Source organism: Lathamus discolor, chromosome 6 (assembly GCF_037157495.1).
Source record: "Lathamus discolor isolate bLatDis1 chromosome 6, bLatDis1.hap1, whole genome shotgun sequence".
Lineage (NCBI taxonomy): Eukaryota > Metazoa > Chordata > Aves > Psittaciformes > Psittacidae > Lathamus > Lathamus discolor.
The window spans coordinates 38,525,092-38,546,344 of record NC_088889.1 but is presented as its reverse complement, the minus strand read 5'-3'; the positions used below and the strand labels follow the sequence as shown (position 1 = coordinate 38,546,344).

The 21,253-nt window shown below is 51.8% G+C and overlaps 1 protein-coding gene across 10 annotated transcripts; it reads right to left on the bottom strand.

The window, feature by feature from the left end:
- Positions 1-5,029: 5,029 nt before the first annotated feature.
- Positions 5,030-19,974, bottom strand: ABCD4 (ATP binding cassette subfamily D member 4). Of its 10 annotated transcripts, none has more exons than XM_065686150.1 (19): positions 19,910-19,974; positions 19,560-19,684; positions 19,311-19,438; positions 18,955-19,094; positions 15,889-16,005; positions 15,475-15,600; positions 14,588-14,638; positions 12,335-12,429; positions 11,253-11,374; positions 10,324-10,415; positions 10,060-10,149; positions 9,583-9,791; positions 9,218-9,309; positions 8,980-9,016; positions 7,789-7,838; positions 7,444-7,496; positions 7,005-7,081; positions 5,843-5,958; positions 5,030-5,685 (listed from the first exon to the last, which is right to left on the bottom strand). In XM_065686150.1, the coding sequence occupies exons 1-19, from the start codon at positions 19,924-19,926 to the stop codon at positions 5,590-5,592; spliced, it is 1,833 nt and encodes a 610-aa protein (XP_065542222.1). In that variant the 5' UTR covers positions 19,927-19,974; the 3' UTR covers positions 5,030-5,589. The 10 variants fall into 10 exon arrangements, with proteins under 10 accessions (XP_065542222.1, XP_065542221.1, XP_065542217.1 ...); XM_065686149.1 differs by having other exon boundaries at positions 19,901-19,962; XM_065686145.1 differs by having other exon boundaries at positions 19,795-19,957.
- Positions 19,975-21,253: the final 1,279 nt, after the last annotated feature.

Sequence of the window (21,253 nt, the reverse complement as noted above, 5' to 3'; positions counted from 1 at the left end):
GTACCCTTAGGAAGGGAGGGTACAACAGTGGTCAGTGAATGTAAGGAAACCTCCAAGCTCTGCCTTAAAAAGCTCTACCTATATAGGGGCTAAAGGAAAGGAAGGCAGAAAAAAACCTGTTTGGAGGCAGGGAGGCTGCTTAGCTCTGCTACAGTGGGTGGTGGAAGGTCTCAGCATGAAGAGATGGGCTGTAATGATTCATGCCAAAGCACCATGCAATGGCCTCACTGAGAGCTCCCAGACCACCCTGTGGTACAGCTGGTCGGAAGTGTTTGGGAGGAGACAGAGAGTCCAACCCAGCTTGCTGAGGGGACAGCTCTTGTGGCCACCCAGCAGTGAAGTGGGAAGGGAAGGGATGGGATGGGATGGGATGGGATATCATATCCCCTTCTGCAGCAGGCAGCCACAAGAGGAAACCCTTCCCTGGCTCACTGAACACAGCACAGGGTATGGGGATGAATAAAATGATGAGGGAGGTGACTGTAAGTGAAGCATCTGGGGATGCAGTGCAGATCCAGAAGAGTGGGATCAGGCTGATATAGCCTGGCCCAGGCACTGTCCCCATAGGGAGCCCAGGCACTTGCTGAACCTGGCTCCCATTCAGGAGCAGCTGTCAGGACTCAGATCAGCATGAAGGTTATTTTCAGTCAAGTGTTTCTACAGCCCACCTCTTTCCCCTCCCTGAAAGGGATTCCATTTCTTTTTCCCTGTAGTACTGTGGAAAAGAGGAGGTGAGGAACAAGGCAGGGGAGAAGGGGCACCCGAGCTCCTTGTGTGGGAGAGCTGCTTTGTGTGCAGTCAGCCCAGGGCAACGTAGCCCCAGCTCCCACAGGGGACTGTCTTGCCTGGGTGGGTGTTCCAAGCGAGGGCTCCAGGCAACACCTCCTCAGTGAGAGGCAGGTGCCCTGTGAAGATGGCCAGGCTGCTGGTCAGGGCTTGCTGCCACAAAGTCCTTCCTCGGGCTCCCAGATACCCCCCTGGGTCAGCATCTGCCCAAGCCTGGAGCCACAGGCCCCTCATTACCTACGTACCTGAACCTGTCACTTTTACCCAGCCATAACACACAGTGAGCCCAGCCTTGGACTGCCCCTGCACTGTCACACACCGCTCTGCTGGCAGGCCTGGCACCCTCTGTGAGCGCCACTTCCAGCTTGTGTCCAAGGAAGCGGGCAGCAAGGTTGCTCTTGTGCCCGTTAATTGTGGCACACAGCATGGCCAGGCTGCCAGCACAGAGACTGCTCATGAAGGGGTGAGGCCCTGCTGTGCATTTCTATTAGCTCCCTGCAGCTGCACAGAGGTCTCCCCACCTCTGCTCATCCCATCTGCAAGCAATTAGTACTAGAAAGGTTTCCTGGAATACTTCTGTGCTGGTCAGAGCAGCAGCAGTGTAAAAATAGCTGCCTCTTACTCAGCACGTCTGCTCTGGCTGAGCAGGGTGTTTGCCAGCTCAGCAAGGCTAAAGAGAGTTCAGGCTCGTGAGCATGGGGAGAGGAGGGGCAGAGGCTGGGAAGATAGTATGGGGGGAGCAGGGTGGCACAGGAGCCCAAAGGGAATTCCAGGAGAGAGGTGCGCAAGCAGCAGTATGGACAACCCAGGGAAGGCTGTGAGACCCTGAGAGAGAACTGCTGCACTCTCTCCTGCAGATGATGAAGGAGAGTCTGCTGTCATGGACAGTGAGGTCATTTGTTCCTTCTCTACACATTGGCAATACTGACAAACCCAAGGGTCTGGTTCATTCCCAAGCTGGTTACTTGCTGTTTGCTGCTCTCACACACAAGGTGTGTGCAACAGAGCACTCACGAGCCAGCACTTCATAGGCAGTGCAGGGAACAGATGTGCTGCCTTATTGCACCATGATCTCATCTATCCAGAGCAAAGTCTCTGCAAAGCCCTGCTGGGGCATCAGCCCAGTAGAGCACATCTGCCTACAGGTAGTGTGGAAGAGCAACACATGTTCTGGAGCAGGACATCCCAAACTCATGCTCCTCTGAGATACCTTCTTGGCTTTCTTTTCTCTTTCACTGCCCTGTCCTAAACTGAATCACTGGGCAGAAACCTCAGCCTAGCGAGAGAAATTTTATACTAGTGGGTGAGGAGGAAGAAGCTAAATTGCTTCTAAAACCTCCAGCTTGCTTTCTCTAAGTGTAACTACCCCAGCTCAGGTAGACTGAAGACAATGCTCTGGGAGGGGTGCACTTGAAGATAGCTGTAAAAGCTGGTGAGTGCCCTCAAGACAATAACCCTTAGCATGCCCAAAGCAAACTCTTAACACTGCTGGATGAAAGAGCACTGAGCATAGCATGGAGGTGGACTTCGCTGCAGTAAGGGTTGCAAGGGACACTCCCTTGTTATATGGAGTCCTCTGGAAGAAGCTCCTCTCTGAACAGTCCCTTAGCTTTGGGTCTGGTTCTCCCTGTGTGTGACTGAAGTTCCAGTAGCGCTTCAGACTATGCCCCCTATGAGACAACAAGCTGGGGTCTTCTCTGTCAGCCATGGGTGCTGGAGGCCAGACCTCCCGAGGCGTGTGTGGAAACCTTCAGTTTTGCTGTGAGCTAAGCTGTCTGTACAGCTGTGTTCAGCACGTCTGATGCTCTCCAGAGCATCAGAGCTGGTTTGCAGGAGCCAGGGCTGCCACCCAGAATGGCAATGCAGGAGTGAGCAGCATGTAGCCATGTGAGCACTCAGGAGTTGTGGAAACTGCAACACAGGGCTGGCACACTCAGATCTCTCAGTTGGATGGGCACAGAGCTGCTACCATAATTCACTGTTCATCTAAAAAGAGACAGAGCAAGCAGGAGAAGTTTCCATTATGAGCACCCTGGAGCAGTTGAGGCCTCGGAGTCCACAGCTGGCAGCCTGCAGATAGTGAGCTGCAGGAAGAGATGGGAAGATCTAACACAACAGATGCCAGAGCAGAAGCTGAGAAGTGCAGCAGGAGATGACCCTCTGGGGAGCTTTCCTGGCTCTAAGTAAAGGAAATGAAGCAGAGTGCTTGAGAAAGCTGGACATATTACTGCCAGCCTTACGGCAATCGGTTCTACCTGCACAGCGCAGGCATTATTTCCTCACACTCCAGCCTTGCAGCCAAGGGTCGCCTGAGGAATACATGGGTCAGCAGGAAGAAGAGCTTGTTGTGCTGCCTGCTGGCTCCCTCCCAGCTGAGGCAGGGAGGTGCCAAATCCTCCAAGCTGGGGTGGCTTTGGGCTGAGGCATCTCAGAGTCCCTCTTGCTTGCTGCCTCAGTGCTCCTACAATGGTGTTCTTGCTGACCTCAGAGATTTCCTGGGTGTTTATTGTGTGTTTCGAGCCCACCAGAGCCAGGGGTGGCTCATGGAGGAGCCTACATTGTGCTTTAGAATCATAGAATCATAGAATAGTTAGGGTTGGAAAGGACCTGGAGATCAAGTTCCAACCCACCTGCCATGGGCAGGGACGCCTCACACTAAACCATCCCACACAAGGCTCTGTCCAGCCTGGCCTTGAACACTGCCAGGGATGGAGCACTCACAACCTCCCTGGGCAACCCATTCCAGTGCTTCACCACCCTAACAGGAAAGAATTTCCTCCTCATATCCAATCTAAACTTCCCCTGTTGCCTACAGCTTCTCTCCTTCCATCTGGTCATGTAGGTGAAGGGGGACAAACCTCACCCTGAAAGTTCTCCTGTTTTGATGCCACATGATACTCGAATCAGCTACGGATTACCTAAAAGAGCTACAGCCTTTCCTTCCTTCTGCCCACTTTCCCCCAGGCACTTGCAGCATATACTTGATGCCAGAAGTAAGCCCATCTTTCCTACTCACCTCTGCTAGATGGCAACCTTCTTTATTGGAAAGGTACTAACAGTGAAGCTATTCTTCCAGCTAGTGCAGAAGTTGAGTTGTTTTCTAGCTTGCTCTGTCCTGACAAGATGGGCTGTGCTTGGGCTCCCTGGCACATGTCCTTCCAAGTTGAGGAAGCTGGGCAGGGACAGCCAGCCTCCCTGGAGGGGCTCTACATCCTGTCATGGTATGGAGCTATTTGCAGACATCTGCTAAGATGCCTGTCCCGTTGGAGCTGGGGGACACAGGACTCTCTCCTCACTGACATTTCTATCACAGGGTTACTAAATAGGCAATGACTAAACATCCCACGTACTCTCAATCACAGTTACTAAAAGATAACTATTTTACAGGGAAATGTCCTTCTGGAAAATGACGTCTCTGGAGCCCTTTGCATCTCACAAGCCTGCCAGGTATGGCATGAACCATTTACAGTGACCACGAGATTTCTGGAAACTTGACTCAGGTAAGGAAAATGCATGCCAGGTCACTGCAGAGCTGTTTGGTTGCATATGTTTGGGTCTACTTGCTGGTTTTCTGCATGAGGGCAGAGCTCAGGAGAGCTCGTACTGGTCTTTGTTCTTTCACAGTGTTGAGGCCCTTCATATCCCCCTGCCAAACACCTGCAGCACTGCCCTGCAAATGGGTCTCTCTCACCAGCTTTACCCCTTGGATCATACATGGTTTTAGGGCAGTGGATTTCTTCTGCTCTCAAACCCCTCCAGCACAGAGAGGCCTGCCAGCAGTCACCTCCTACTCCTCTACTTCAGCACTGGGGCCACATTCAGAAATGTCACTAAGCAACTGCGGAGCAGCAAGTGCTCAGAGATGGTATCTCCACTGCAGTCTCAGAGTGACCAACCCAGAGACCCTCAAAACCTCTGCCTCCACACACCTATGGGAGGCAGGGGAGAGAACATGATTCATCACAGGCAGAACAGTAAGAGGAGGTGAGCTCCATTTCCTCCCTTAAAAGCAGAGGACCAAAAGCCCTCCTTGAAGTCCCTTGTGCCTTACAGTACCTGCAGAGGTAGCTGCAGGGCAGGATGCCCAGCCCTGGAAAAGTGTATTACTCCTACCCCTGCTCTGCTCTTCAGCAGTAGTCTAGTCTAGGTCCACTGCCAGTATGCAAGCACCTCATCCAAAGCAAACCCCAGAGGAAAAGATGCAGCCATCTAGTTAACAAATACTGACACTTTTCCATAAAAATCATTGGAAAACAGGCCCCAGATTTTAATACAAAAATGTTCCTTTGCCCAGTAACTCTGTATCATAAGGAGAGCAGAGACATGCCCTTTCTCTGTGCCAGCATTGTCCTGCCTCCACAGTGCATCCCTTGGCTTCTGCTGGGGACCACAACCCTCAACTGAGCGACAGGTACAGATGTCTGTTTTGCAATGCTGTGTATCAAAGAGACAGAGGACCCACCAAGGCACAGAGGAGAGAAGAGGCTGCATCCCAGTCTTATGTCACTGCATCCTTGACAAATGGAGGCTCCTCTGGCCATTACTTCTACAAGCCCCATGAGGCAGCATCTTCTCTTTAGGCAGCTTAGCAGCTCAGCCCTTTCCCCCATGAGGGGAAGGGAGGCAAGAGAAGGGGGCGGGGAGAAGGATGGCATAGAGTGTCCGCTCCAGGCAGAACCCTGCCTGGTCTTGCACTGGATGTATCCCTTTTTGACAAGTGCTGGCTCAGCAAATCCACATCTGCTTTCAGAGCTCTCTCATGCATGCGCAGGTTCTGCAGCTGGCCAGACAAGTGCATGTCTTTCAACATCCTTCCCCAGCTGGGAGCCGCTTCATCTTCTCGCATCGAATAAGCTCCCATCTTCCCTCTCCATGAAGTTTCAAAATCCAGCTGTGGAACTGCAATTCAACAACACAACGACTAAGGGATGTCTCTATGAGGGCATGTCCTCCCACACTAAGGCTCTCCAGTCTCAGTCACTTCCCTCTGCTCGCCAGGGACCCCTCCACCTCCCCTGTCTTGCCATCCCCAGGGAGGTGTGGAGTGCCATCTCACCTTCTCCAGGCTAGCCCTGTGTCCCACGCTGATCAGTGTCATGCCCAGCTGAAGGCACACACGGTACAGTTCATGCTCCACCTCTTCGGTCAGGGCGCTGGTGGCTTCATCTAGCACTGAGAGAGAAGCTGTTAAGCCCCACAAATCCTTTCCTGACCAGTCATCTCCCCTTAGGCAAGAGCAGCAACTGCTGAGAGCATTTCACACGTTAACCAGAGTTCACAGAGAGCAGCTGCAGAAGGCAACTGAGGAGAAGCCTGACGACTCTGATTTTCCTCTGGCACAGTTGGTGTCAGTCAGCTGGAAAAGCTGCCCTTCCCTACAAGCCCTCAAATCCAAAGAGCACTGCTCACCTCGTTTCTCTCCCTCAACAGCTACCAACCACTGCCTGGTCCCCACTGTTGTGAAAGCCAAGGCGCAACCTTCTCAAGGCAGGCTGTGTGCCAGATTGCTGGGCTGAGCAGCAGCCTGTGCACCCCTCTGGCCCAGACATATCTGGAGCACCCAGGATGGTCAGAGGCACCTTCTTGTCAGTTAAGGATAAATACTATAGATCTGGAGCAGATAAATTCAGTTTGGTTTACATCATCTCTACAGCTTTTAGTTCGCAATCCAGACGTTCCTTCTGCCTAAACAGCATTGAGCCATACCATAGGCTTCACGGGGAGAAGTACTTACTTGCTACTGACACCAGGTCTGTTCACCCACATCTACCCTGGCCCTCATGACTGCATTACTGCTGAATTTCCCACACTGCTTCCACAACCTTACAGAGGTTCACAAGCTTCAGATATAGCAGCTGACACCACGCTCCCTAGCATGCATGCTTCTTTACGTGCAACTGGTGAGCATGCTGAGAAGGGGGCTTCTTTAGGTGTCATTGGACCTGAAGTGAAAACACAGAAACCTGTACATGAATCCCTGCTTCCCTAGGAGAATGTCGGATATACAGCCTCTTCATTTTTCGCCCTCCACACAGACCTTGAAACATTTTCACCCTGAATCCTGTGTGCTATGCTGCAACAAGAATGGTCAAGATGAAGCATATTCCTAGCAAAGAAAGGATTTAATGAGCTGTCTGTGTACCAGCTTCTCTTTTCACCAAAGGCTCTGCCTTTGCACACACTCACCCACCCCCTTTCTTTGGCAGTCACTCACTCACCTGCATATTTTGGCTGGAGGTAGAAGAGCCTTGCAAATGAGAGCCTCTGCATCTCCCCTGGGGAAAGGATGTCATACCTGCAGCAGGGTTGAGATTCAAAATCTCCCTCAACAAAAACAGCTTGTTTACTGAAGAGCTTATGGCTGCTGATACTTGATACCCCAGCAAGCAACTGTCCCTGTGCTGTTTCCTGTGTCCCCTCTGCTCTGGGCCTGGGTCTGCACCCCTGTGCATAGTTGGCTGCCTGCAGAGCAGCATGGCTTGTGATTGTTGGCATTGATGCTTGGGGCACAAAGGCTTTGGCCATGTATACCGCCCACCTCCCACAGGACACAGCTGGGCACAGATGTTCCAAAGTCCAGCAGCAGTGTACATCTGCTTAGAAGTGCTCCCATGCAGAGGGATCACCCAACTTCACACGGATGGCAAGCTCCCTTACCAGTTCCAGTCCACCTGCTCATCCAGTCCTCCAGCCCTTGCCAGCAAGTCAGTCTGCAGAGAGCACAGCAGTCTTGAGAACACAGACCCCAACACTGTCATCCCATGGCCCTGAGCATAACCATCCCCTTCCTGCTATTCTTGCTTTTTCTGCTTTTCCTGCTTGAGCTGAAGTTGTTCTGTGTCCCTCCTCCTCTGCCTGTCCCATGGACAGTCCCATCTCATCTGCAGACAATGTGCTCACATGTCCAGCACACAGTCATGCTGTGCTGCCACAAAACTTCATCCCTTTCTGCCCTCACTGGCAGCACCAGGAAAGAAGGCAGCAGCACTACCGGGGACTCACCAGCCCAGCCAGCTCCAGGAATCGCACAATTCTCTCATCATCTGCAGATCCTAGGGGAGCAAGCAGCAAAGTATTAAGCAGAGGCAATGTGCACTGGGGTCACAGCTGCAAGGAGGAGTTGGTGGTGCAGGAGAGCAGGATTGAAGGATCTCCTGAGTTCCAGTGTGACTCGAACATTTAATTATACCAGCTCCTGAGCTGTGGCATGGAATGCTCCCAAAGACTGACCTTCCTCAAAAATGTTAACCCTGCCTCTCAGCAGCATGCCAGGAGGTAGCTGGGCTCCACAAATACACCTGGGACTTGGCACAGTTTGTGGCCATAGATGGACACAGCCAAAACCACAAGGATCCAGGCTTCAATTGCCATGGCCCTGTCCACCAGCTGCTCTCTTATGCCTGACTGCCCACTGTACACTGCAGGTGGGAGTCAGGTAACAGCCAGCAAAAGGAACCTATGCGGGATGGCAAAAACCTCTGTGGAGCAGAGAATACACTTGAGCTGGAGCAGTCAGCAGCTATGGAAGCTTGAGCAGAGGGGCTGTGCATCTGCCATGTGAAGAGCCACAACAGTAGCTGATTGCTGCAGTTACTCTCTGCAAGACTGTGACTCCCGAGTGTTTGAAAGCATCACATAATACTGCCTCACTCAGAAACTTAAACCTGGACATCTGCAAGCTGCAGCAGACCACACATGGTCTGGCTTCGGAAGAGGGCAGGGGAAAGAAGGAACCCATGTGGTCTGACCTCAACAGCATGCAAGGCCCTGGACATCATTTGAAAAAGAAGAACAGTAAAAGATGGAGGTGGATGGAAAATGGGACGAAGGCAACATGGCTTGTCAGAGGCAGGTTATACCAGACATATCAGATGTACCCCATCAGCAAGATGCCTTAACATGCCTAGCACAACATGCAGAGCATGGCCAGCTTGTCCCTACTGCATCAAGAGAGTATATTCTTATCAAGAGAGTATGTTCCCTACCAAAAGGGAGGCAACACAGAGCTGACCTTAACCTACACTAAGGTAAATCTTCCAGGGAAAAGCAGAGAACAACAAAAGTAAAATGTATGATTGCTCCTGATGGGGCATAGTAGGGGAAAAGCTGCACTGGGCACAGGACAGTGAGCTCACACTAGAGGGTTGGCCAATTGGGATTTCCACATGAATTTTCTAATGAATTTCCACATACCTGAAACTGGATAGATCTCCTTCAGGGGATAGATCACCTGTTCAACAGAGCAAAACAAGACACGTCAGAGGGAGTCCATCACAGATGCAATGGCAGTGGCATGAACTCTGGTATGAGGGAAGGAGCAGCTACAGGCATCCCCCCTCTTGCAGGCCTTTCTGCAGTGCACAGGTTCGCAGGGCATGACCCAACATGGGAGCAGAGCTGAGGACAGAATAAAGGCAGCCCCTGGGCTCACCTGCTCACGCAGACTTCCGTCGGTGAAGAAGGGCTGCTGTGGCAGGAACACCACTCCCTGGGGGCCAAAGCAGGTCAGCATCTTGATGCTCCCTGCACAGAGACACACTCATGCCAATCCTGTAGTGCCAGCCAGCAACTACCCACCACTCCCCTGCTGTAGCAAATAAATCTCCAAAAAGGCATATTTGCAACACAGGGCAAAGCAATGAGAGCCAGAGCAAAGTATGCGAAAGAGATGGATGGCTCCAATGCACATTCACCATCACAAGGTGGCACTGGCCTCACAACCCCACACTGCTACCTTCCAAACTCAGGGCAGCCCTGGCTGAGAAAGAGAAGGCTGTGACAAGCAGCAGTCCTTACCCTGTGTGCTCTCCCAGAGTCCCCCAAGGACCCTCAGGAGAGATGTCTTCCCTGTGCCAGTGTTCCCCACAATCATCACACTGTTTCCTTGTGAGATCCTGAGGCTCAAGTCCTTGATGAGCAGCTTGCCAGAGGATGGCACCGAGAGCGTCACTCGCTCCAGAAGGAAAGCTGTGTCCCTTGGCAGTGGGTCCTCCCCAGAATGGCTGCTGGGCCACCACCAAGACAAAGGAGGAGAGATCTGGGGGTAAGCGATCATACTGAGACTGGCAAAGATCAGGCACCTTAAGCCTCCTGTGCCTTTGTGACAGCAGCCCTGCCCCATGTGCTCCAGGAATGATAGATCACAGCGAGCACTGCCTTCTCCCACCAAATGCATGCAGCAGGCTGTGACACCAACAGGTACCTTCATCCCATGACAGTTACACATACTGGCACATAACCTGCAAACCAGCCAGCTGCTGACAGGAGACTCACCTGTCCAAATCCCAGCTGGCTTTGGCTTCTGAGTGGTTACCACTTTTTTTTCTGCCAAGGCTCAGCAAGGTCTCCTGTAGTTCACCAATCCTAGGCAAACAAGAGGTTGCGTGAATGCCAGGGACAACTCCAGCAGCCTCTGCACAATACCCAAACTTTTCTGTGCTTGCTCACAGGCAACTGTTTCTTATTTATTTAGCACAGACATGGGCAGAGCCTTGTCCCACACCTCCCTTTCCTGCAGAGACCTGCCGCAGAGCTCACCTGTGCGTGTAGCCAGCTACATCGGTCACGGAACGGGAGAGATCTATGAGCTGGCTGAAGCAGCCAATGAGGTAGATGGAAACAAAGGCATTCTAGGGAGAGATCACATGCCAGAGCAAGGGTCAGCACTGAGCTCCCTCCTCCATACTGTGAGGAGGCAGCCAAGGAGTCCAGGCCATGTCAGCAGTCCCAGCAGGAGGAGGGGAGAAGTCACCAAGGGTGGTGGGAGTGAAGAAGTTATTTGGATGGAGCAGGGCTTCCCTGCTCAGTACAGCAGATTTTGCCAGGTGGATACATCTTCTGCCACCCAGGAATGCTGTTTGTAGAGTGCCTGCTGGCCAGCCCAGGGCCCATCATGATCGCCCCAAGTCACACAGATCCATGCCATCAGCCCTGCCCGAGCACCATACATGGCTCAGAGCAGGATGCCTCAGCCTGCTATGCTCCCTTCACTATTTTTAGCTCTGCATTCTCTATCACAAGCCAGTTTTGAGTATCTGGGAATGAGTCAGGTCAGGAAGGTGAACACTAGCCAGCTCAGCCTTGCAGGTGGCCAGGCTCACTGCAGGCAGCAGTGCAGGGCATGACCCAGACCCACAGCACTGCACGGACACAATTCCAACCCACACCACTAGAGACAGAGGCTTTCTGATCTTCCATTTATTTTTTTAGACACAGAGGTCTGTGTCTAACAGCTAGAAAACACTTATGTAGATGTGTCCTTGACAACTCTCGCTCCCAGGTTAATCATACACTGAGAGCTGGCTCCAAGCTCCCATTTCCATGCCACCATGGGCAGGGATGGTCTAACCTGAAGGTCAGCTGCTGCAGATTATCCAGCACCAATGCCACTAGCCCCACATGAAACCTCTGTCTTCAGTGCCCACTCACCCTCTACAATGAGGTCTGCAAAATCACCCTTAGCTCACCTTGCTGACGAGGGCACTGAGCTCTGATGGACTCAGGTCACCGTAGACCCCAGAAAAGATGGGAATGGCAATGGCCACATAGCTCAGGATGCTGCCCAGGTAGTCAAAGGTGTTGATTCCAACTGGGCAGAGCACATTGAGAGAAAACAGCGAGTTAGGTTGGAAATCTCTGTCCCAGCCAGGCTCAAGTGCAGCCCATGAGCCTGGTCAGAGGAAGGCTCTTGATCTTGCCTCAGCCCTTCATGATGCACCAGAGCAGAACCACCCAACTCACAGGACAGCACAAGCACCAGGATGAAAATCCATTTGCAAAACAAAGGGCACTTTCAGACACGCCCCTCAGCAGAGAAACATCACATCCAGACTCACAGCTCAGGAATCACCAGGCAAAAGCACTTTGCCTGCTTGCTTCTACTCTTCAGGGGCCTCAGTGACTCACAAGAAACAGGAGGGAGGGCAGAAAGGAAGCTCTGGATTGAAACGATTGGTCATGAAGTCTGTCTTGGAGCACACGACAGGCAGAAAAATGTAAGAGCCCAAGCTTCCCTAGAGATACCTGTGTTCAGGGCTCTCCCTCCCTTACACTGCTCAGAAGCTCACTATGCTGATGGGACAAGGAAGAGCAGTAGTTACAATGGTCATTTAACACCCAAACCTGGACCCAGTGACAACAGGAGAAGAGAGATTCTCAGGGGACAGTGGTGCTTCAGCAACAGGCTCTACAGGAAAGAATTTTCCACAGCTCACAACCACATATAGAGTCTTCTCCTTCCCCGAGGCTCAAGCCTTTCCCTCTCTTCCTCGGCTATTGAACACCTGCCCCACAAAGAGCACAGATTCCACTTTCGAGGCTTGCATTCTCTGACTTAGCTGGGTCCTCCACAACTGTGCTTTCTACAAAGTTTTTTCATAACAGGGCTGCAGGAGGCACCCTCTGCTCACGCTTAGGACTTCAGTGCACCAGCAAGAGGCAGAAGAGGGAAAACCAGTGCTGCTGCTCTAGCAGTAGGGCTCCCAAGCCTGTGGGCTACCACAGTGGAGCTACCACATGCCCCACTTCACACTCCAAACTCCCTACTCACTGTAAAGCCAGAGCTCCTTCCCTATCAGCTCCCTCTGTGTCTGCAGCAGGCTTTGCAGCCTCCGGTCCGTGCGCATATGCTCCACTCGCCCGGCCCTGTAAAATAAGATGCAACATGCCACAGACAATAAGGTCAAAGCACTGGCTTCAGGACTGAGGCTTGGAAAGGGTCTGGTACTGCTCCCACGGCCAGGCTGAGCCAGTAGCAAGGAGGCTCATCTGGGCTCTAAAACAGCACTTTCAGCAAGAGTGGCAGTGTCTTCTGCTTCTTTGCAAGGGCTGGGCTGCCCTCAGGTGGCAAAAAGCAGAGAGAGCTCCATGCCTAGCTCCAGACCCCCACCTGCCACAGCAGTTATTGCCCCTGCCATCCAACACACACTTGTGCCCAGCACACACGCCACCACAGTCCACATAACAGGGAAGTCACTAGAGCCTGGGAAGATGCGGTCAGGAACTGCACAAACAAACCACAAATCAAGAGTTTTGAGGAGTCTCTGTTCTAAAGATTCTCAGTTCTTAGAAAAATAAATGTTTGTTCCCCAAAATATGCCCAGTTAGAATTCAGTGTGGCGTTACTGCCCTGTAACCCATCACAGTAACTACTGAGCTGCAATCTTTGCTGCGGAGTATTCAGAAAGGACAAAGCCTTGGACACAAGTTAAAGGCGAGGAAGGCACCAGCGACCCAAGCTATGACTTCTTTTGCAGATGGGAGAGACTGCAGTACTGGTTTTGGCTTTTCCTCCCATTCAGTTCACTTCTAAAGCAAGTTTGTCAAAGGCTTAGAAACCAAAGAAGCAAAAAGGTGACAGTGATCTGTTTTGTTTCTTCCTTTACCAAAACAGTGGTCCGGGAGGTGCAAGAGGACAAGATCTAACATCTGCTACATGCTAAAGAAGTCTAGCAATCAAAATCAGTCATGCAACATGTGCTCCTCCTCTTGCAGGATTCTAGGAATACAACCTTTTACATAATTCCTGTATTTCCATTAAGATTCCATGAAAATGACTGGTTTTTTGCAATTCAATTAAATTTTAGTTTCCCATCAAGTGAAGCTTTTCTACTAATGAACTGTACTGAAGCAAGACACTCCATTTCTGCTGTAATAATTCACTTTCCATTTTCTACTTTGTAATGGAATAAAAACCTTCAAAATTGTGAGGCAAAGTATTGCAGCTTAAACAAGTGCATGTAATTAGAGTATCTGGTCCATAAAGACAAAATTAACATCAACCAATGAGAATCAACCAGTCCACAAAGAAATAACTCAAACTTGCCAATGCAAACCAAGATTGATTTCAGTTATTTAAATCAGTTTCATGCCTGTCAATATAGATCTTTACAAAATCAGTGATGTTGAATCAAACCACTTTGGGGACAGCATCACAACACTCAAAATGCTCACTCATTACAGCATGAAGGAGCCAAATAGTGATCACAAGCAGGGAAGACCAGAAACTAGACAGCTGCTGCTTGCTTAAATTCCTGGAAGTGTGATTTCACAACGTGCAGGGCAAAGGCACACATGTGACAAGAGAGGCACAATGACCTCCTGCTATTGAACAGGCACCACAACACAAGCTACAGTAAAATTGTGGCCCTTTTCCTGGGTTCTAGCCATTTTTTGGGAAACACCTTCAAGGCTCCAAGCAGCAGCTCAACAGACTCCAGGGCATCACTAAGAGGGGAGGTGCTGCCAGGCTCCTGACTGTGTGCTCAGCTCTGGGGTAAATGGTAAACAGCAAATTCAGAGTAGCAGTACAGTGGTGGGAGGGTCAGGGCACAGACTGACCTAGAGGATCAGCAGAGATAAGGATGCCAGGCAACAACTAGCATACCCACAGAGACACACAAATCAGCAGCAGCAGGATGAGGCCAGAAGCAACCTGTAACAAGTCCCCAGGGGGACATCCTGACAAGATGCAATACGACTTAGAGCAATCTTCCAGGTAAAGACCTAACAAAATATCAGCAACAGTCTGTCTCTAAGCCAGCACCAAATCTGTATCAGGCTTCTGTGGATGCTAGAAGGGAAGCAGAGAAAAAGTAATTGTCTCCAGCTGCTTTGGAGTATTTCTGCAGCTGATGAGCAGAATGCAAAAAACACCAGACTGCATGACTCTGCAGCAGGATGGAGGGAACAGAAAGCTCAGGCTGCAGCAACAGGACTTGGACTTCTCTGGGATACATGAATACAAGAATGTCCCAAGCTGGGAGGATCCGCATGAGGACATAAAGAAACGAATGCTACTGACCTGTAGAAAGCAGCTGGTTCTGCATTGACACGAATCTGCATGTGCTTGAACCTGGACAATCCAAAACAAAAGATCATCACAACTGTGCACAAATGCCCAGTGAGTTATGTAGCCAACATCCTTGCTAGAGGAAACTCATCTTGCATCTGTGACGCAGCAGTGATCTGAGGCATCTCGACAGACACATTCACTAGGCTCAAAAGCACCAGAGGATTTAGCACAACATAACATCATTCTGGGCCAGCTCACTGGTACATTTCTTTGATATCCCACTCTCTTGCACATCTTCTCAGTGCTTGGGTCTCCCGTTTGCTAGCCTAGCATCTCCACTATACAAAATCATCACAACCAACTGCTCTAGTCTGCACTCCCTGTGCCATACCAGCTTCTGCTGTTCCTGGATGCCCTGAGCCCCAGGGAAAGCTGTAAAGCCTCTACCACACACACAGACAACCCCGCAGAAGAAGGGGAGATGAGTTAAACAACACATGGAAAAACTGTGCTGTTTTGGGCACTTCAAGAAGGTGGTGGTAAAGCAGAAACCTGATTTGTGTCAGCAGATGCAGCTCATCTGCACCCAAGGAAGCGCCATGTTCACTTTTTTCCCCAACACAACTAATGCCCTAGCAGAGGCGACAGCAATAACCAGGCAAGCAGCCTGGAGACTGGGCAGGGCATTGCCTGCCATGACACAGGGCAGTGAAAGGGGCGGACGAGGGCTCAGTACACAGACTCTGGGGCAGCACTGTGCAGGTAGGTTTCTCTGAGTGTGTGGAAAGTCATGAGCAAGAGAAGTAGCTGCTTAAGCAGCACTGAATGAGGACAAAAATGCAGCTTTCATAGGAGCTGCCAAGAGGCAGTGAAAAGGCTGCTCTGCTGGGACTCACCTGAAATCACCTTCCAGTTTTTCCTGCTGAACAAGTTTAGCTACAATTGGGCTCATCAGTATCTTGTTGATGATCGTCCCAATGATGAAATATCCAAAGATGCTCACTGGGCCTAGCCAGCCTGTGCTATAGAGGAGGAGAAAGAGAGGTCAGCTAATAATCCAAGCAAAAGGACACCCCAACACCCTCAGGCTCTAGCAGTCAGCCCTCAAATGTCACCTCTCTTGGCTTTCACAGAGGTTTGGGGGCCAGCACTGCAAACCCCAGCACTCCCAAGGCAGAATTCCCTTTGGAGTGCAGAGACCACTCATCCATATGTACAATCATCCATCTGGGCAGTTGTAATATGGGTGTCAGGCTTCAAAATAGAGCATAGGAAAGAGGTGTGAAAGCAAGGCAAGGATGGGTCCTTACCTGTGGAAGCACTGGTATGTGTAGTAGGCCAGCGTGAAGGGCGAAATGATGATCTTGCTGGCCATGGAGCTGAGCTGCCTGCAGAACCTCTCCACATCCTGGCTGATGCGTTGGTCCCTGATCAACACAAAGAACCACTGACACTGGTAAAGCCCAGGAGCAAGAACCAGCACTAACTCCCTAACAGGACACAAGCCAGGCTGTTTCATTGCCTGAACTTAGGACAGGGTGCAGGTAAACAACCCTCCTGGGAGGGACCTACAGCTGTGACTCCTGTTCCCCAGCAGAAGACAATTTCCATGACCTATCAGGACTCACACAAGAACCTTCCTGCCACTCAGAAAGAACAGCTCCTGTGTGACTTTCACCCTGTTCCTTGTATTAACTCCTTGTTTCACTTTCAACAACATTGTCCAACTCTGTGCTGAAGTACTCTGCGTCCTTGCTCTCTACTCTTTTCCTGAACCCAACCCACCCAAAAACTCCTGCAGGACTGGGGCTGCGTCTCAGGCACTCAAGCTACCAGAACTGGCTAGGGCACAAGCCAGGCCTTCACCAGTTGTTAGTTATCTACAAACACTTCCATCAAAGCCACCCTCCACAGTAGCTGGTCCCTTTACTCTCCATGGAGTGCCCTCTCCTCCCTTTGCTGCAAGGAAGCTTCCACCCACCCTCATCCCACAAGAGCAGAGAGCAGCACACCAAGCCTCCTCAAGCTCTGCACACAGGTAACAGACCCTCAAGTCCTATCAATCCCACTGCTGAACAGGAGTTGTGCTTGGGCTAACTTCAGCACTTACTCCCTCAGCATCTCATCCGACCAGAGCACATGGATGAGGGCTTCGGTCTCATGTGCTAAGCACTGGTAGAAAGGCCATGACTGCGAATACTTGAGTTCAGCATGATGAGCAAGGCTGGATTCCTGCTTAGCCATCAGTGCAGACACAACTACAAGGACATTAATCTCTCAACTCTTTTGCAGTCCTGGAACAGCAATGGATTTAATTTTGGGGCAGCTCTCACCCTGACTGACCTTAGAGTCCCCATTTTTCCTTTTCCTCAGACTGTAATTGTTCCCAGAAAGTTACAATTTAAGTTTTGCTATGGACCCATGGCATGATATTGTTTCATACAGCCTGTTAAGCAACATGTAGTAACACATAACCATCAACTCAAGTGCCCTGCTAGGAGCCACAAGTATGCCACTTAGAACCCACACTCCAATCCTTCCAGAGGGATGATACCATGCATCTAACACTCAGCTTGATTTGCACTGCATAACAGGAGGTCACTATTGCTTTAGTTCGCTAAGTACCATGCCAAGGGAAAACAATCTCATCAAGTAATTGCAAGACAATTTTTGTAGCAAGATAAAGAAAACTAAACAAAAAATTGGACATTTAAGCAGAAGTAAGGTAGTAATGAAAAATACTCCACAGCAATCCTTCATATTTGGTCTGCTAAGATTAGAACAGCTGGTTCTGGGTCAGACTGACCCAGTTATCTCATGCATTTCACTGCACAATGTGAACACATTCCCTGGTTAAAAATAAACCTGAGCAGGATAGTGTCATGTGGTGAGGGGCCTCTGTCCTCTCCTTCCTGCCCCGCTCAAAGGGAATGATAGGCCATGGCCAACGTGCTACACTGCCTGGGAAGCACTGCATTCCTTGGTAACAGACATGGCTTTTTAACCTCTCCTTGCAACTCCACACCACTGCAAAACAGTATCAGAAACTAACTTTTAACAAGGGTGGGAGTAACCCCCACAGCTGCTGGAAAGTGCATCAGCATCATAAAGCTGTGACTGCACATCTGGCAGTACGGTTGTCTGACCCAAGCCAAGCCCCTCCTTGCCTACTGCTCCCCCTGTGCACAGCTGGTTGCTCTTACTCGGGTTGTCTCCTAGCACTGGGCAGCAGAAGCAGAGGCTGCTTCAATTCCTCGAGGTCACCACTATTAGCAACTGCCCCTGCAAGCTCAGCCATTTCTCACAGGGATCCTGGGCTTGGTCTCCTCTGGTGCCATCAATGTGGGAGATGGCACCAGTGCAGCAGCTAGACCAGAGGAGTCTTCTCCAGGAGAGGAGAGCGTAGGGTCTTAAAACAATTGTATAAAGCCACACAGTTGTGAAAAGGTTATTCCCTGGTTTTCAGTTTTTCAGCAAGTATTTAATAATAACTTAAATTCTGGAGAGGGAAAAAAAGTCTGCACTTCTCACATGTCATCTAATGTAGAATCTTTAACTCTTCAGAGTGCATAACCACTACTGCAGCATTCTGTATGCAAGGACACACAGAACGCTGTCCCTGGAAGGCCAGGATCAGCCGGCAGTCGTGAGGAAGGGAGGCAGTTGACCTTCGCTGCACAGCCCCAGCAGATCAGCAGCTCTGCAGTAAGCAGGATAGTGCACAAAGCAAACTGGAAGGGGATCTCAGGGTGGGCTGGGATAAGCAAGGAGGAACTGAATGCTCCTCCTTCTCTCGTATTTCAAGTCACCCTTGACATTCCCTTCTTAAGAATAGGAAAGGGGAAATGCAGCTCTCATATACAGTACGAAACAAAGCCTGTCCTGGACATGGTTCCCATGGGTTATATAAAAACCACTAAAAACCCAATGAAGCAGGACTGTGTTCAGCTGGAGACTCTGGTGGTTGAAGTTCAAACAGAAAAACAGCGGCTGTCCTAATGCGCTGACCGTGTGAAGGCAGGCAAAGGCAGTGCTCTTCAACTCCAGCCAGGCCCTTTGCAACGTCACACTGAGTGTCAAGGGTTGACTTTCCAGACAGCATGTTTTATAGCAGCAGTAGATCCCTGTTCTGCTGGGCCTCCATTTTCCTTGCAACAGAAACATCCTACCCCTAAAACCATCATGACCAGCAGTCATGGCAGTGCCCAGCAACAGGTACCACTTCCCACCCAGGGCAGGAGACAACATTCATGCCCATATGGCAAAAGCTTGTAGGGCTCAAGCCCCTAGCCAGAGACAAAGGAAAGGCAGGAAAAGGTGTGGAGCAGCCCAGGAGAAGCTAAGCAAGAGGCTGAAAGAAGCCACAGGCAGCCTACGGGTTATCGATGTCCTCACGCAGTATGTGCAGGCTGTAGTAGACCTGGCCTTGGAAGTAGCAGCTGTGGAGGTATTCAGTGAGGGACTTCCTCCAGCTCACATACATCATGTTGCAGATAAACTGATCGAAGCTTTTTAGCTGGAACAAGGGCAAGGAGACAGAGGGGGAAAGATGAATGAGAAGAACAAGCATTTTCCAAAATTAAACAAAACCCAGTACCAGTGATCTGCCCCACAGACAGCCATCTATCTGCGTGACGGCAGATCTAGATCCTTAATCACCAGGATCAAGCTGGGAGCCACGAGCAGCTTTCCCTTTCCCTCCCAAGACATGGAAACCTGTGGTCTGTCTTACCGTGGAGTTCACTACGATCAGAGTCAGGGCAACGGCTGTCAATGTTTTGAACCCGGAGAAGTCCTTGTTCCCTAGCACCTCATAGTACTGGCTGGGGATGACACCAACCTGGTAAATAACCAGCTGCTCTGGAGGAAAGAGGCAATCATGGGGAGGAAATGAAGGCCAGTGGTGACAATGCAACGGGGGGTAGAGGGACACAAGGGAAGGGGGAGCAGACATGGGATGCAGCCCCCCCCATCAGCTCACCCAGCAAGGCGACACAGAGCAGCGTCAGGAACATCAGGGCGCTGGGGGAGGGCCACCCGGGGAAGAGCACAGCCTGCAGCCGCAGGAACCGCCGCACGAACAGCCCGTCCAGCCGGGGGCCAGGCCTGCAACGGAGGAAGCAGTGAGCTCTCGGGGGTGCCAACGGCCCCTCCGGGACCCTGTGCAGAGGCAGCCCCGGCCCGGCCCGGCCCTGCCCGGCCGGTCCCGTCCTCACCGGCCGCCAGCCCCGGCGCCCCGCGCCCTGACGCTGCCTCCCCCCATCCGCGCACAGCAGGGCCCGTCCTGGCAAGTCCCCGCGCCGCGGCCGCTACGACACGAACATCCACCACCTCTCCTCGCCCGGCATGAGCCCCGCGCCGCCCGCCGCACCCCAGCGCTTCCGGCTTGGGCGGCACCATAGACACCCCGCCCGCCCGCCCGCAAGCCCGCCCGCAAGCGGCCGCGCGGGAGCGCCCCCTGGGGAGGCGCAGCGCCGTCCTCGGGACACAGCGCCCTCTGGCGGCTCCGGGCGGAGGGCGCCGCTGCCGGCCCCGCGGCCTCTCTGTCAGGGTCCCGGCGGGTAGCCCAGGGCCGCGGGGGGTGCCTCCGCGCAGCCTGCCTGAGCTGGCTGAGCTGCGGTGTTCCCCGCCAGCGCCAGCGAGGCAGCTTGGCTCCAGGGCTGATCCGCGCCCTGACTGCCACAGGCAGCAGGGCTCGCTGCCGCCTCTCCGCCTTGAGGAAGGAGCTGGACAAGCGCGATCTGCTCCCTCTGGGAGCCCAAAGGCTGAGGGACGGTCCCCGTGGGCAGCGGGCATCGCCCTCTTGTCACAGCGGACACGGGAAAGAAGGACGACGGCTGATTCCTGCATGTGTTGGGTTATCTGGGGGCTGGCAGGGAAGTTCCAGGTGGCTTTGACAGAACGCAGCGCTTGTGGTGGCCACCATACCGGGGGGATTTCTTCATGTGGGACCAGTGCAGGATCCCCAGTGTGATGGCGCACGGCAGCACGTGCTCCCTGCTGTGCTGTGCTACCCATGTAGCAGAGGATAGTGCCTGGGCAGAGGATAGTGAGGAGGGCTGGGAAAGCAGTGGTGTGCTGCGCTGGTGAATTGACCCTCTCTGCCTTCCCAGTGGTCCCACATTTAATACAGACACCAACTATTATTATTTTCCACATTCGGGTAGTAACCTGAGGTCTGGGTTATGAAATGTTTCAGCGCAAGTAAATTTCTGGATGGGCCTAATGATAAGAGATGAGGGATCCTATGAGCCAGAGTCCCTTCCTTCCTCATGGGTCTCTCACCCACCATCCTGTTGATGTCATTTCTTCTGCAGAGCCTCTGGGCTTCTGCACATATCTCATGTGTCCCTCTTCCCATACACAAGTAGCTTCATTCTCCTACCAGTTCCCTGCCTCCCAGCCCTCTTTCTCTTCCCTCATCTCCCTTGCCTTTGCTCTTCTGCTACCTGCTCAGGGGTCCAGGCACTGCAAAACACAAAATCAGGGTATATGCGCTCAAGGATGAAAGAAGGCGGATCAGTCTGTTTCCTCAGCAAATGGCCCTTTCCGTAAGCAGTGTCCCCTTCTCCTTGCTCTCATCTTCCTCTTCTCAGTTCTTTTACTGCTGGAATTCACAATGCTATCAGTCATACCTAAAGGTTAAGCTCCAAAGGGCAAAGATCACCCCTCTGA

Excerpts from the sequence above, each read along its gene's own strand:
- ABCD4 (XM_065686145.1), bottom strand. The coding sequence starts at position 19,841 with ATGGGGGGAGGCAGCGTCAGGGCGCGGGGCGCCGGGGCTGGCGGCCG. Across the intron at positions 15,601-15,888 it reads ACATACCAGTGCTTCCACAG|CACAGGCTGGCTAGGCCCAG; the intron begins GTAAGGACCCAT and ends CCTCCTCTATAG. Across the intron at positions 7,082-7,443 it reads GAGCAGGTGGACTGGAACTG|GTATGACATCCTTTCCCCAG; the intron begins GTAAGGGAGCTT and ends ACCCTGCTGCAG.